The sequence below is a fragment of the Aspergillus nidulans genome, chromosome IV, assembly GCF_000011425.1.
Source record: "Aspergillus nidulans FGSC A4 chromosome IV".
NCBI lineage: Eukaryota > Fungi > Ascomycota > Eurotiomycetes > Eurotiales > Aspergillaceae > Aspergillus > Aspergillus nidulans.
The window spans coordinates 86,525-100,600 of NC_066260.1; the positions used below are offsets into that span (position 1 = coordinate 86,525).

General features: G+C 49.5%; 4 protein-coding genes across 4 annotated transcripts, besides 1 other annotated feature; 2 read left to right on the top strand and 2 right to left on the bottom strand.

Moving 5' to 3' along the window:
• Positions 1-14,076: part of a sequence feature (contig 1.128 1..280307(-1)) that runs on past both edges of the window.
• Positions 6,293-7,683, top strand: ANIA_07395 (uncharacterized protein; the record flags this gene model as incomplete). Its single annotated transcript, XM_675572.1, has 6 exons — positions 6,293-6,301; positions 6,418-6,555; positions 6,607-6,643; positions 6,690-7,194; positions 7,247-7,314; positions 7,367-7,683. 6 exons carry the CDS (start codon positions 6,293-6,295, stop codon positions 7,681-7,683), a joined length of 1,074 nt encoding a protein of 357 aa, XP_680664.1.
• Positions 7,921-9,337, bottom strand: ANIA_07394 (uncharacterized protein; the record flags this gene model as incomplete). Its single annotated transcript, XM_675571.1, has 4 exons — positions 7,921-8,289; positions 8,340-8,547; positions 8,645-9,049; positions 9,330-9,337. The coding sequence occupies 4 exons, from the start codon at positions 9,335-9,337 to the stop codon at positions 7,921-7,923; spliced, it is 990 nt and encodes a 329-aa protein (XP_680663.1).
• On the top strand, positions 11,025-11,717 carry ANIA_07393 (uncharacterized protein; the record flags this gene model as incomplete). Its single annotated transcript, XM_675570.1, has 2 exons — positions 11,025-11,513; positions 11,649-11,717. 2 exons carry the CDS (start codon positions 11,025-11,027, stop codon positions 11,715-11,717), a joined length of 558 nt encoding a protein of 185 aa, XP_680662.1.
• Positions 12,030-13,798, bottom strand: ANIA_07392 (putative choline transporter Hnm1; the record flags this gene model as incomplete). The annotated part of the gene is made up of 4 exons (XM_675569.1): positions 12,030-12,761; positions 12,819-13,174; positions 13,341-13,674; positions 13,733-13,798. The coding sequence occupies 4 exons, from the start codon at positions 13,796-13,798 to the stop codon at positions 12,030-12,032; spliced, it is 1,488 nt and encodes a 495-aa protein (XP_680661.1).

A 14,076-nucleotide genomic window follows, 5' to 3' on the forward strand; every position in this document is an offset into this window, starting at 1 on the left:
ATACGACAAAGGTAAAGCCGCGTAACTTGGACTGGACAGCAGGAAAACGTTTTCCAGAAATTTGTTGGGAACGAACGCATGGTTATTTTGGCTTGCTAAAATGCTGGTATTGTCTACTGTGCCTCTACCACAGCTTGATAAAAATCTGGAAGAAAACCTACCAGGGCTGATCCCTCAACAATGGCCCTATCCATAGCTATAATAATCATGTAGTAACAGCTGCTTTCTCGGTAACAACTTGTTGGCAATTCATACCTGGCTTTGCATATTCCTACGCTTTTCCAGTTGCGGCCTACGCTTCAGAGACCAGTGGGACACTCGAGAACACGGTATCTGGTGTCAGATTGATCAACAACCAAAGATATTATTATATAGAATACAAAGTACGCTATTTATCTGGCAGAAGACATAATACACTGCACTCTGTCAGCGAAGCGTTTTAAAAGTGACTTCGTTGACATTGACAACCTGGAGCTGGTCAGAGGCCATATGAAATCCAAGGCAGAGAACACCATTCATCGTAGCCAATCTGCAAATATCTCCAGCACACTGAAGACAATCTGGGATCAGAAGCAAGATGAAAGTTTTTTTTTTTTTTTTTTTTTTTTGGTAGAACAGTTTTCGCGGTGCTTCTATCCCTCCTTCAGGCGTCCTTTTCAGGTACACAAGTTAGTGGCTTCCAGTTAATGCAAGCCGACCTGACTTTAGTAGAAGCTGTGCGCCACCTTGACTTTGAACAGGTATATGATTTCCCACGATGATTCACAAGTCCAATATCTAAGAACAATTAAAAACTTTGTAACAATAGTTATAGCTAGCTTTATAGTACCTTGCTACTCCTTGTATAATCAAGGCCTTCCTTGTTACGTGACGAAAACAAATAGATCTTTCTAATCATGCCGTACGAACAAGCAAGAGCTAGAGGAGAGCAGATTGAGACAATTAGATAGAAGATAGGACGGGATCCATGTAAAACAGCCAGGTATGCTTGCATTGCATAGAGTTCGAAGGCAGGCGGTAACTGATCGTCTCTTATGGCCTGGTTTATTCCTCGCTCTCATTCCTCCAAGAACATTGACAAATCGCACGGCTTCCACCCATGAATTGAGAAACAAAGGTCAATCCAGCATCTCTAGAAAGGTTAACCAACTCTACTACAAGCCGTACGCCGTCTTTCTTGACGTCCAGGGTTCCTATCGCCTCACCACACCCGAGCTAGGGTACGGTGCCGGTGGCCTGAGGGGGCAGCTAGCTACAGCATTCGATGCGTTTAGAACCTGGATGGACAACCGGACGGCTCCACCCTCAAGGCAGGTGAAATACTTGGGGCAAATGGTGAGACAGAATATCAAACTCTGTATTGTTACGCAGCGCAGGTGAACTACGTGGATTGGAATATGTGTCAGTGGCGAGGTTCCATGGGTTTAGGCGCAAAGGAGCCGATATAGAGCCAGACCAGGCAGGGCAGCCCAAGGGTGCCTGAGGTTGGGATATCAAATTTGCACAAGTAGAAGCCATAAAGTGGGGCATCTCGTCTTCATTCTTGTTATAATTGAGGTATCCATCTATTCGCTATCCACATCCACATGCTCCAGCTTATCTAATCCAAGGACGGCCAATTTCCTCCAGTCTCAGCCCACCCCTCACAGCCCCAACCATATCTGGTCAACTGGCCGCTGAATAATTGGGGGGTATCCAAGATCCAGGTAGCAGTATATCCCCCATACAATATGCCGGGGCCAAGCCTGGGGAATCCACTCCTGATAACGGTGATTCGGCACCACCGCAAAGATTGTAAAGAGAATAAGCACGATCAGCTCTTGGCGCCGCAAGTCCCGCGCCCGGTTATCCGGCATCTGGTACAGCCATGCGAAAATCAACAGGAAGAGGACTACTCTGTCTTGGCATATTCTCGTCATCTGCGTGGGGAAACACATCAGTGGATAATTGATTCTGACAAAGTTCCTGGGATTTGCGCACGCACGGCTTGGCATGAATTAGAAATTAATTATAGTATTTTATTGCCGTATTTATATCAAATACTCTATACTACTGTATTTCGGAACTGTAATGATTTTCGATAAGCAGATCCCTATTCAATCAGGTAAGAATTTGCACATTTGGGTTATTTGGTTACTGTGGTTGGGTTAAATTATCCGTTTATTGCCATCCACCCCAAACCCCATGTGTTCTGGAGGATCAGCAAGCCTAGACCCTGCGGTGACCCGCGGTTCAATTAGTTACCGTTCACTTGGCCTACTCTGAGTATACAAGCCAATCCGGAGAGCTCAAGAATTGGCCGGCTTACTGGAAGAAACTGAGGGACCACCTCTCTTGGTTCCTATAGAGCATGTTCAGACCGCACAGTGACCTCTGCTGTGACAAGCCACGCAGTACCGTTCCCTAGCCAAAGATAGTCCTTTAAGACTACAATATTAGAGATGACTTTATATTAGCTGCACACGCCACCGACGAGAAGGCGATCAACTCTCTACAGGGGGCAGATGGGCTATTTTGGATTATTGTCATGCACCACTTCTGCTTTTGCGGGCAGTGAAAGGTGATACAAATGGGCTCGGCAGTCGGAGGATGGATCATGTGCTTGTCATCCTTGGTTTCTCCATATATTGGCAACAAGCAGGAGATGGTAAAGTAAACGACTATTTGCGGATTTATTTGAAAATCAAAAATCAAAGGCGGTTGTCACTGCCAGAAGGGCAGGTTATCAGTGCTGTACCTGAATTACTATGCAGAGTGGCAATATCTATTGGAAGGTTACAGTTAAGAGAACTATAGTTTCTGAAAAAGGTCAGTATTGAGTATGGTGGACGGGCTGCTTCAGAGAGGCCGCCCAGGGGCTTCAATTTAGATCCACTAAATAGCCTGTATACTTCGCCGCCTATCAGAGGAACAACACCTTACGAGTTGACCTAAGCAGTGTCTGATCCTTAACAAGATTTGATTTTTCCAAGATCCCTACCCTAAAGTCTGTGCCTACTTTGTAATCGGTCTTTACTCGGACCGTGCGGTACTGTTTGCTGCCAGATCAACAGTCAGCAGATCCTTACTATGTCCGGTCCTATTCCTGGCTGGTCCTCACACCGTACTGGGTGCCCAGTCTCTAGTTGATCCTACTGTGGAGTCTGTCCTAGTCCAAGGTGGAGTCCTAATCTGTACGAGTGGTCGGTCGGGCTCTGCGATCGGGCTCTGCGATCAGACTCCCCAGTCGGTCTCTCCAGTCGGCCTCTGCACTCGGTTCCTGGGAGGTCTCTCTAACCCGAGCAGGTAACTGCCCTACCAAGCACAATAACCCCATTAATATCAATTTTCTTAAGCACCACCTCTTATCAACTCTTTCTATGATGACATTCCTGTAAAGTATCCTGGCTCTGCGTGAGAAGCAATTTCAATTTTGAAGCAGTATGAAACCGGCAGCAGAAGACTGATATCACAGTGAGATAAAGGCAGGTACATAGGGAAAGAAAAATAATCAGTACTTAGCTGATCTTAGGGCCGATCATCAGGAATCATGTAATCTTGAGTCAGCATCGGAGCCCGGTTACCCATAACAGGATAACATCTTAACAATACGCAAGGCCAAAGCAGAATATCCGTGGCATACATCTGAGTTGCTATGAGCCCGGGCCTGGGCCAGGTAAAAACCGCCCTCACAGACCTGGTCCTGTATATAGCCAAAAAAAGACATATGGATTCCCTGCTAGACCCTCTTGCTCACATGTCCCTACCGCTGCTGTGCCAAAGTCCTCGCGGAGAGGAGATAGGTAGATTTGTCTTCCACCTGGGAACAAACTAGGTTGTAACTGGAACGTGGACGCAATCTCCTCTTTGCAACTTAAGTACCTAGCCGTTGCGAACTCTTAACATATCGACATCATCTAGCAGAAAGCAAAGGTTGCCGCTTGGAGAGTGGTCCTCGGGAACCAGACGCCTGCCGTAGCCGAACGAGGCCCCAGGCACACAAGGCTTCATCTTGGAGCCGGTCATAGCCGAACGATGACTGCAGATTAGAAGAGGTCAGAGTGACCATATTGCATTAGAGGATTGTCTGGATAAAAGCGAACCATGTGCCATGACCATGAACGACACCGATGACCTGCGATCAGCCTGGGTGACCTCCAATTAGCATGCTTGATCATTCGCGAACTGACGCACAGTGCGCGTTTCGCACCGACACTAGTCAGGAACGCCAGATCATTACCTCCACTAGTCGTAGCCGAGGCAAAGTCTGGACTTGGAGACTGGCACTTAAGGGTCTCGCCAATGTCAAACGTATTGGTGTCCCAGACCTCCAATCTTCCTACACTGTCTACATCGTTTGTAATAATCTTCAACTATGGGGTGATATAATGATGACAATAGATGAAGTGATGTTTGGTGTGTTTCCGTTGCGTTTCTTGGGTCATTTGACTATGGTACCTTTTCTATGGTATCTGTCTTTTGCCATTTCCTATTTCGCATGCTCCTCGTATATCCTCAACCAGCTCACGCTGTTACCTTTGCACACGCGAATCTCCAGCCGACTGGCCGCTTAATAGAGATGGGAGGTCAACCCGCCTTCATCACTTTCTACAAATCTCTCCCTTTTATCCTTGGGCAATGCTGGACGGTCCACTATGGTTAGACGGTGCAAAATCCAGAAGCGTCTTTCGAATAGCCCTAGATCAAGAGGCCAACGATGGGCCCGCCGTAAGAGAGCTTGTTCTTTAAGTTGCCCAAGCACTGCCAGGAATGCGATGGGTATTCCAATCATGATCTTGGCTCAAGAAAATTGGCAAGATCCAATCCTCTAATTCAGCGATAGATTCTGCTGAGTTAGGCCAACACATCCAAACTACAAGCTCTGTCTTCCTTAGAATTGCCTTGAGCTTCGCTCAAACATATCCACGTGTATTATCACCACATGGGAAAGCTGAAGAACGAATCGACCTCGGAGAGTACTCCCGATGCGGCTGCGAGCGCAACGTCCTCAGCTCCTCTCATAGAGCATAATAGGTACTCTAGGTAACTTCATGGGCCTGAACAGCGGCCCACGAGCGTACGGATCTATTACTACGTTGAATGTCAGCCTCGTTAGCACCAGCATTAGATTCACCAATAGAGTTCGATAGTAGGTGCATGACCTGATTAAAAGCTAATATCGTGGCCTCCGCTTTCCAGGTGGCGGGCGGCCACTGGTATGTACTAAACTGTGCAGTCCTGCGCCCACACTAGTGTGGAGTAAATGCAAGGATGTACTCGAAATGAACATCATGACCTATTCTGAGAACCTATGGCCATATTTAGACTCTAGCTTACAGCCTGAAACCAGTGCTCTCTCTCCCGTAGGAGGGTCAACTGATACTTATGTTCGCATCTTGAATCTGCAAGACCACGCACGGCTTTAGGCGGCCTATGTGCATACAATCTGCACGGCCCGCATCCAGTCTCCTGTTCGGGAAAGTTCAATCTGTCGTCTATCAAAATCTCGGCCGCGTGGCCCCGTGCATATCACGCCCAATTGCGGAAACTGTTCCACGAGCCTGGCAAGGATCGACCCGGTGGAGCGTTGTCCTTCCGCTAGCTCGACGTCCAATGTATCACAGTATTTTGACAGTTGGTGGGGAACATATCCAAATGCAGCAGGAAACTCCCAGACTGGGACGACCCTCGAGGGGTAATGCTAAGCTTTGCCTGGTAGCGCACGCCGATCCGACATAAAACGCCACTAAATCCCATGGATCAACTACAGTTGGGGGTTTATGAGTGGCCATTGAGATTATGACTGACATAATGACTGGTTGCAGCAGGGATACCGACGAATCGGCTTTTGACAAGGTGGAGCACTGGACAGTTGGTTTCCAGGGTCTAACTCCCATGCTTGAACCGATTTTTTTGGTGGAGATGTCGTCAGGCTGCGTTGGCGGGGCTTGTCTGCCGCGGTTGAAAAGGTGTTTTTATATGGCAGCTGGTCATCTGTAAATTGAACGACTCGGCCCCTCAATGCCAGACATCTCACCGTCAGTATGCACCGGTACGCTCTCGTTGTTTACATGGTTGCTCTCCTAAGCTTCGTCTGGACAGCGACTGCGGAGCTCCCGAGTCCTCCTCAATGCGCTGTATGCACTCCCGTCGTGTCAGTGATCCAACTCTAATGTGAAAAAGATCGACTGCCAGCGACAATTGATCGAGAGTCAGACATCGTGCTCATCCACCGACACAACATGTCTGTGTTCAGACCAGAATTACCAATTAGCGCTGTCCAACTGTGTCACGTCTCACTGCATCATGAAAGATGCACTCTGTAGGTGTCGCATATAGCTGAGTAGAGCAGCTGAGTCTTATATTTGCATGTCTAACGAGACGCGGATAGTGGCTAAATACGTTGGCTCGCGCCAATGTGATATCCCTATATCCCAGCGCTATCCTCAGGCAGACCCCGGCACGATTATCCCATTTGCCATTGCTACGATTCTCTTTGTGATTCGAATGGTCACTAAAGCTATGCATCTCGGTGGGGGATGGGGCTCGGACGATTACACTTTGATGGTAGCCTATGTGAGACTTCCATACTGTATACTGGTTCATGAATGTCACTAATGCGACCAGGCTTTGGGAATCGTGGTCTTTTCTGTCAACATCTCCAGTATGTTTTGATGCTTCGTCCTATGCGATAACCTCTAACTTCTCAGTGATTGATCACGGATTTGCGAAGAACATATGGGATATCTATCCCCAAGAGAACATCACCATAGCATACAAGGTACGTCTCGCCGTGCCGGCCCCAGTTGACAAATCCTCATTCCTCGCACAGCGCTTCTACGGGTTCGTCTTGGCGTACAAAGCCCTGATATCGCTCGCCAAAATCTCGGTCTGTCTCTTCCTTCTACGGATCTTCCGTTCCAGCACCTTCCGCTGGGTTGGATACATCATGATTGGAATCAACTCCGCGATCGCCATCACCTGGATGCTTCTTGACAGCTTCCATTGTATACCCGTCCATCTCGCCTGGACTCAATGGGAGGGCGTCGAGCAGGGCAAGTGCATCAACTTTATTGCCGCGACCTACGCGAATGGAATTGTCAACATCATCGTCGACGTTGTCATGGTCGCGATGCCCATCTATGAGGTCTCGAAACTGAATCTGTCCCAGCGAAAGAAGATCGGCGTGGCGGTCATGTTCGCTTCGGGATTAGTGTAAGTAGAATGCCTTCACTTCGAGGGCCTAGAATGCTAATTGACCACGTAGTCTCACGATCATCGGCATTGTCCGTGTCATTGTCTTTTCGCAAAACAGCTCGAACGACAATCCCACATGTCAGCACCTCCCCCAGCTTCAGTAGAAGCATATGGCTAATAAGGAACTTAGATGAAATGGAGGCTCTGAATCGCTGGTCTGTCATCGAGTGTCAGATCGCCATCATCTGCGCTTGTCTTCCGGCTACCAGAGCTATGCTCGCCAGCTTCTCTCCGGGCATCGTCGGCGAGTCGACCGGGGAGGCCTCCGCCGGGCTGCAGAACCAGTACAATGGACCCAGCCGGTCCAACCACTCAATGAAAGTCCCGCTACAAAAGGTCAACATCTCAAAAACGGTGTCTTACTCTGTTGACTACGTTGGTAAATCACCGCGAAGGTCTTCCAATGGCTTTCTCCAGCTCGATGATCGCGGGTCTGAGAGAGACTAGTCTTTGTCTCTGCGCCTGTATAACGCCTGTATATTATTATATAATGTTTTCTAATGTAGCCACGTTATCTGACTTCTTTGCATATATGTATACTCTCTATGTTACTGTGCCTTCTGCTATGCGGCCTCTGGGGCGCGGTTTCATAGCCCCTGAAATGTGTCCGTAGATTATATTACAACAGAAAAGGTACCGTTGTAGGATCTAGCAAGTTGAGGAATGCAAGATCTAAAAATCCAGTTAAGTCGATGGTGCAAAGACCAGCCACAACAGCCTCAGTGGTCGTGTCGTCCATATTGCTTGGGTGCAACGGAAGCTCTCAGCCAAGGTGATATTGCCACCAATGTATTCAATCTGGCAAGGATACGGGCAAGGTTTCTGGGCAATACCATTTTCGACCCAGCGCTGGAGAGCCTTGAGGACGGTGGTGGGCTGGCCGCCGAGGCCGCCGGCACAGTGCCCCAGACCCGAGGACTCAAAAAAGCGCCAGAAGTCATGGTTGTCTGGGAAGAGCACCCGGGATTTATTGGACATGTACTGTACCCTTGGTGAGGATACTTGGATCGGCCTGCTGGGCGAAAGCGCGATGTGTGAGTTCCATTCGTAAGACTTTCGATAATTCCGGCAACATGGCAGTAGAAGAAAGGAAATGAAAGTACCATGCCATCATATGTGCGAAGCTTGCCTCCAGCGTTCTTGAAAGCGTGCAAGTCTGTATTGTTTGCGTTCCAGTAGCTGCCATATTCGGGAGTGATGAGGTTGAAAAACTCCTCGTACTCCTCGTGGCTCAAGCCGGCCGTGTTGAAGCTGATATTTCTCGCAACAAACAGATTGAACCACTCATCTTTCACGGCGGTGGCCAATGAGCTATTGTATCCTGGTTGAGCACCAAATATACTACCAATGTCAGACCCCGGGTTGTACCCATGCCAGAGCTGGCGGCCGTCTGTGGCGCGCGCCCGACCAGGCGGCATTGGTGATGAGCGCGGCGCCTTGACTGAGCGCAATTGTGCGGTTCAAGGAGTCACAGATGAAAGTCTTCTTCACGGTGGTATAAGGGTCGTAGTTACTGCCACCCATATTAGAGATAAGCCCATCCACCACCCCGTTCCGGGGGTCATAGTAGGCGATGGCCTCATTTGTCAGAAAGTCCAGTTCGCAGACTAGCGGGTCCACGTTGTGCCAGACGCGCATCAAGAGAGGATAGCAAAGGGTGGAAGTAAATTTGGTGAAGGATTGGGCGGGGACAGAGGCGGGAAGCCAGGCCTCGACGGTGATGGTATCATTGTAGCCGGGATGGGTATATTGCACGGTGATGTTGCAGAATTTGGCATTTTCTAAGTCAACTGTATCCCCATTGTAATTGAAGCTGTACGGGATATAGGAGGTGTAGTTAGTGACCCAAGTCGCCGAAAGAGAAAGAATCTCAGGCCCCGAACACAGTCGGGGTCTAAATAGCTGCAGGCGAGCAAAGAAAGAAGTCCGTCATGACCAGGAAGATAATATAAGGTCAACCAGAAACGCGAGATAAAACGACCGTTGAAGGTTCTCCCGTTTAAGTAGTGTTTTTATACCTCAGTTTTCTGGCCAGGACGGGGTACAGTACGAGCCATTTATTTTTGTCTAACGTCGAATCAGAAGGGAGTTACCAGGCCATTATCAAATGGCTGTTCCTAAAATAAATGTTCGTGCTCGGACTTGGCTTTGGCTAATTTCTTAAGGCTGAACAGGAAAAGATTGGCTCCACTTAGAGTGCTCTTAGGGTTAGGAGAACGTAGTAGATTGCGTCGGTTCGCGCAACGGGGTTCCCGAGGATTCTAGGCATCCACGACTTGAGATTACTGATAATATGCCTTCGCACCTAAGTCAGGATAGCTGGTATATGGTTTTCCGCAAGCTTCTTTTACAGGGATGGAGTAGCCATGGTCAACGCTGTGCTGCCATGCTGTGAGGTATGGTTCTAGAGCCGCAACAAAGGAGAGTGCCGGCAAAAAAGTATACAGAAATTGAGCTTACAGGGAATGAACGGCTCATCAGGTTTGGTATCTTTAAACCGCAATAACCAGAAGCACCTGTTCCATGCTCAGCTCACCACCCTGCCGTACGTGGTCTCTCCTCGCCCTAACCAAACGCGGCGCTGTGTCCTGACTTGGGTGATGGGAGCTCTCCGGTATATTTATCACCCTGGTGACTGTTATTGGCTTCCCTTCACTTTGCCGTGGAACGATTGGGTATGTCATTCTCCGAGTGGGTGTTGCACTGGCATCTACTGATCGCTTGCAAGACCAGGCTTGTACGATGCTGGATGGGCCAGTGGCTGTTTGCGGGATGGTGCATAATCTTTACTCCTTTGATGTGCTGTCTTTACATTTGCTCATCTATTGCGAACGTCGAAACGACGCCGTGGACAAAAAAAAGTAGGGCAAGGATTCGAAGACATACAAGTGCAGTGCCGGATTCCGGGTTTTGCCCTAGGCTTATCCAAACAGTCGAAACTATACTGGCTTGACCTCGCCTGATCGCCTAGCAGTATTGCAGTTACGGATATGCGTCTAATACTATATCTTATGAGGGCTGTACAGGGTTACTTCTGCTTAGCCGCCAGATCCATGAACTATTCATTTTGGGAAGCATTAGTATAACCACGAACAGATGGCTCTATATCTTGTTGGACAACCTAGTTTGATACTGGTCTACACTCTATTCTGACCGCTACCTTGCGGTACCTGTTCATCTCCGCTGGCTGCAGATCCTGGCTGTCACACTGGTCCCCACCGTCAGAATCTACGTCTTTAGAGCCGCATAATCAGGAGCACCTGTTCAGGCTCATCTCGACTACCCTGCGGTAAGTGGTCACTTTTCGCTCGGGGGAGGTGATGAGACTGCCCAGATTCACACATTCTTACAAGCAGAGAGAGCCACCGTGCCCGCCTCCCCTGAGAATGATATATTTGCAACAATCGTGCGAGAAAAATGTAGTTCCTGGACTTCTCTTCCAACAGCTGCCTACATTCCACTTACAGAGCGGACGGGCCGCCGGGTTGTGATTCATGCTGAAACATGCAAGGAGGGATCGTCCCTTGGCGGGCACATCCATCAGGCTAACTCCTCCAACTGCCCTTGGCGTTTGCTTACTAGGCCTGGGAGTGGTGGAGTTGGGTCAATCCGTTGCAGTGCGACAATATGTGACCGTAGTTTAATATACTGAAGACAAGCCAACGGGTAGGTCTCCGCTCACCACATGTGACCCAAGAATATAAAGGCAACACTGTCCCCGTCTTCTCTCACCTGGCTTGATCAAATCGACAGTCGCTAGCCTCAGATTCGTTATTTTCATGCCCGTCATGCTTGCCTCTCTAGTTGCTGCTGTGCTTGCGACTACCTCCTGTGCATCCGCTGCCTTGACCTGGTCTTTGGACAAGTCCGCCAATCCATCTGACGACGAATCCGATGCCTACAGCCGGATTGAAGCAGCAATGGAGGCGGCCGTCGCCCGTTACGCCCGCCTTGGTGATGCCAGCAAGTCGATATATGTCTACTACGTCCCCGGCGTCCCGACCGCCGAAGCAAGCTACGATGGCACTATTCGATTCGGTAGTGATCGCGCCTATATGAACGAACGCACGGCACTGCATGAGATTTCGCACACTCTGGGCGTTGGACAGACAGCTGCCTTTGATCAGCAATGCGCGGACGGTGACTGGCCTACTGCCCTTCCTCTCCTTCGATCGTGGGACGGCGCAGATGCCGTCATCAACTGCGGTGGGGGTCACTTTTGGCCGTATGGACTGAACTATAATGACGAATGGAGCGAGACCAACGGCGATCGAAATGTATTGTTGGTCAATGCAATGGTTGATGATGGTATTTAACCATCGTTTTTGATTATTATCGCAATATATATTTTTGAGCATGTTCGGTTGCTCATGATCAGATGAACTAACTGGACTCGTAAACCTACTAAACAGCTACTTACTGCCTTTATCCCCCCATACTATGTCAGCAGAATACCCGAGAATAATTGCGTTGTTCGGTAATTGCCAACGTGGTCAATAATGGGTTTGCACGGATGCGTCTAGTGATGAATTGTCAGCATATAGGTGGAAGAGCCCCATTAAGACCGGCGCCCTGAGATTAGCTGCAGTATTACCAGGTAGAATGCCGTTCTAACTGCAGAGGCTCTGCGAGGGACAATGTAGGGCTTCCAACTGATACTCTTCCAGCACGACATGGCTTGACGGTCAACAGTTTTTGTACGGTAAATACCTATATACGCGCATTTACTCATGTGAATTTGAGAGCTAACTCAATTTATCACTGCACTATCTCCGTATTTACCAAAGGTCCTATTACTCCTCCTTGGCACGCGCGATCTTGTCCTTGTACTGTTTGTTGCCTATGAACCACCAGACCAAAATGAGAATAGGTATCCCACCCACCACAACACAGGTGTAGTTCATATTCTCCACCGTGACTGGCATGTTGTATGGAAAGCTGAAGAAGATGATGGCAAACAGAAGCCATCCGACTGTGACACTGTTGACGAGCCAGCCCCATTTGCCCATGTGGAATGATCCTCGATGCATGTTGGCGCGGCTAGTCAGCATGTTAGTGGAGATTGGAATCAGGTACGCAACATTGTTGATGGTGACTGCAGCACCCAACATACTGTTGAACGCGGTGCTACTGCCCAGGTAGAGACAGCCAAGGGCTGCAATGGCAGCGGCGACCAAGAGCTGCGCGTTGAACGGAATGCCGAATCTCTTGCTGACCCGGGCCCATGTATTGGAGAACGGCATCGCGCTGTCACGAGCGAAGGCCCACAGAACACGGGACGAGGACAGTTGGGACGAGATCACGCAAGGGCCCAACGCAATGAAGAGGATGAAGGTCAGCCCAAAGGCACCACCGACGGACTCGGTCACCTGGCGAAACAGTTCGGTCAGAGGCAGGCCGGTTTTGGTATCCGACAACGCGGCGAAATCCTGGACGCTGAACATGAGGGCAATGAGATAACTGAGGCCGGTGATAAATGCGATAGTCAGAGTTATCCCAATTGCCAACGGCGCGTTGCGCGAGGGCTTCTCCCCTTGTCAGTACCAGCAAAGGCTTTTCGCCGAAGATCAAGTGGTGCTCACATTGGTCATTTCTTCCGTTATATGCGTGATCCCATCCAGGCCACCCAGACTGTATAGTGGATTAACGAGGCCAGTGATGAAGCAAATGGCATTGTTATCCCAGCCGGTATTATTGATCCAGGTCCGGAAGACAAATTCTTTGCTCTGGTGCGTCGGAGCGCACGCGACCACTGTGACGAGGACGACAAACCAGCCGATCTGGAGATAGAAGAGAGAAAATTTGTTGAGGGACGGGATGATTCGGTTCCCAAACAGGACAACAGAGGCTGTGAGGATGTTGAGGATCTGGTAGATGATAAACGTCTGCCATGTCTGAATCGCCACGTCCGCGTGGTAGAGCGAATATAGTGCCTGCACTAGGGGACGGTCAGCACTCAACATGGATCAGAACCGGCAATTTGGTCGAACCGTACCGATTTGGGCGAAGATGAGGTTTGTCGATGCCGTGGTGAAGATCCCTAGACTGTTAGCCATATTTTCGGGTCTTTTGTCTGCGGGTCTGCAAGTATGCAGCGGACTTACAGCCAGCCACTGTCAACCAGCCGGTAACGAAGCTCAAGAATGCGCTCAACCTTCTGGGCGCAATGGCTGCGATCCAGTGGTACATGCCTCCCTCGGTTGGGTAGCTGGAGACGAACTCGGCCAGAGATGCACCGAGGAACGACTGCATGATCGTCACCAAGATAAACCCATAGATTATCGCGCTTGGCCCCCCCGCATTTATCTCGGTCACGATACTTAATCCGAGTCCTGTCCATGAGATGGTCGTCGTGGAAGCGAGGCCGATCAGCGAGACGATGCTGAAGTGGCGCTCCAGTTCTTGCTTGTGGCCTGGTCGGTCAGCATTTCTCTCTCTCTATTATTGTACGTAAAGATAATATGGTGGCTCATCTACCCATCTGAGCGAGGCGGACCTCGTCGGCATCCATGTCGGACGCATCCTGCGCGAGCGAGACACTGATCTCTTTGGTCGTCTTCATCTTGGCTGTCGGATCTTTTCCCCGGACCGGTCTTTCCAGGACTGACCAGGCATTATAAATGCGGCCCTAGTATCCTCAGCGTCGTATCGGCTTATCATTTGGTGTTACAATCATGAGATAAGAGAGACGGGTGCGCCCACCGGGCTGTTGGAGTCAATCTTTGACCGGTTTCGTTCTTAGTTACCTCCTAGTGACTTCCGCGTTACTCCAATTCTGCAAGCGAGCTCCGGCGGGGTGTGCCAATAAGATAAATAAATAGACCTTGACGGCGATGGCAA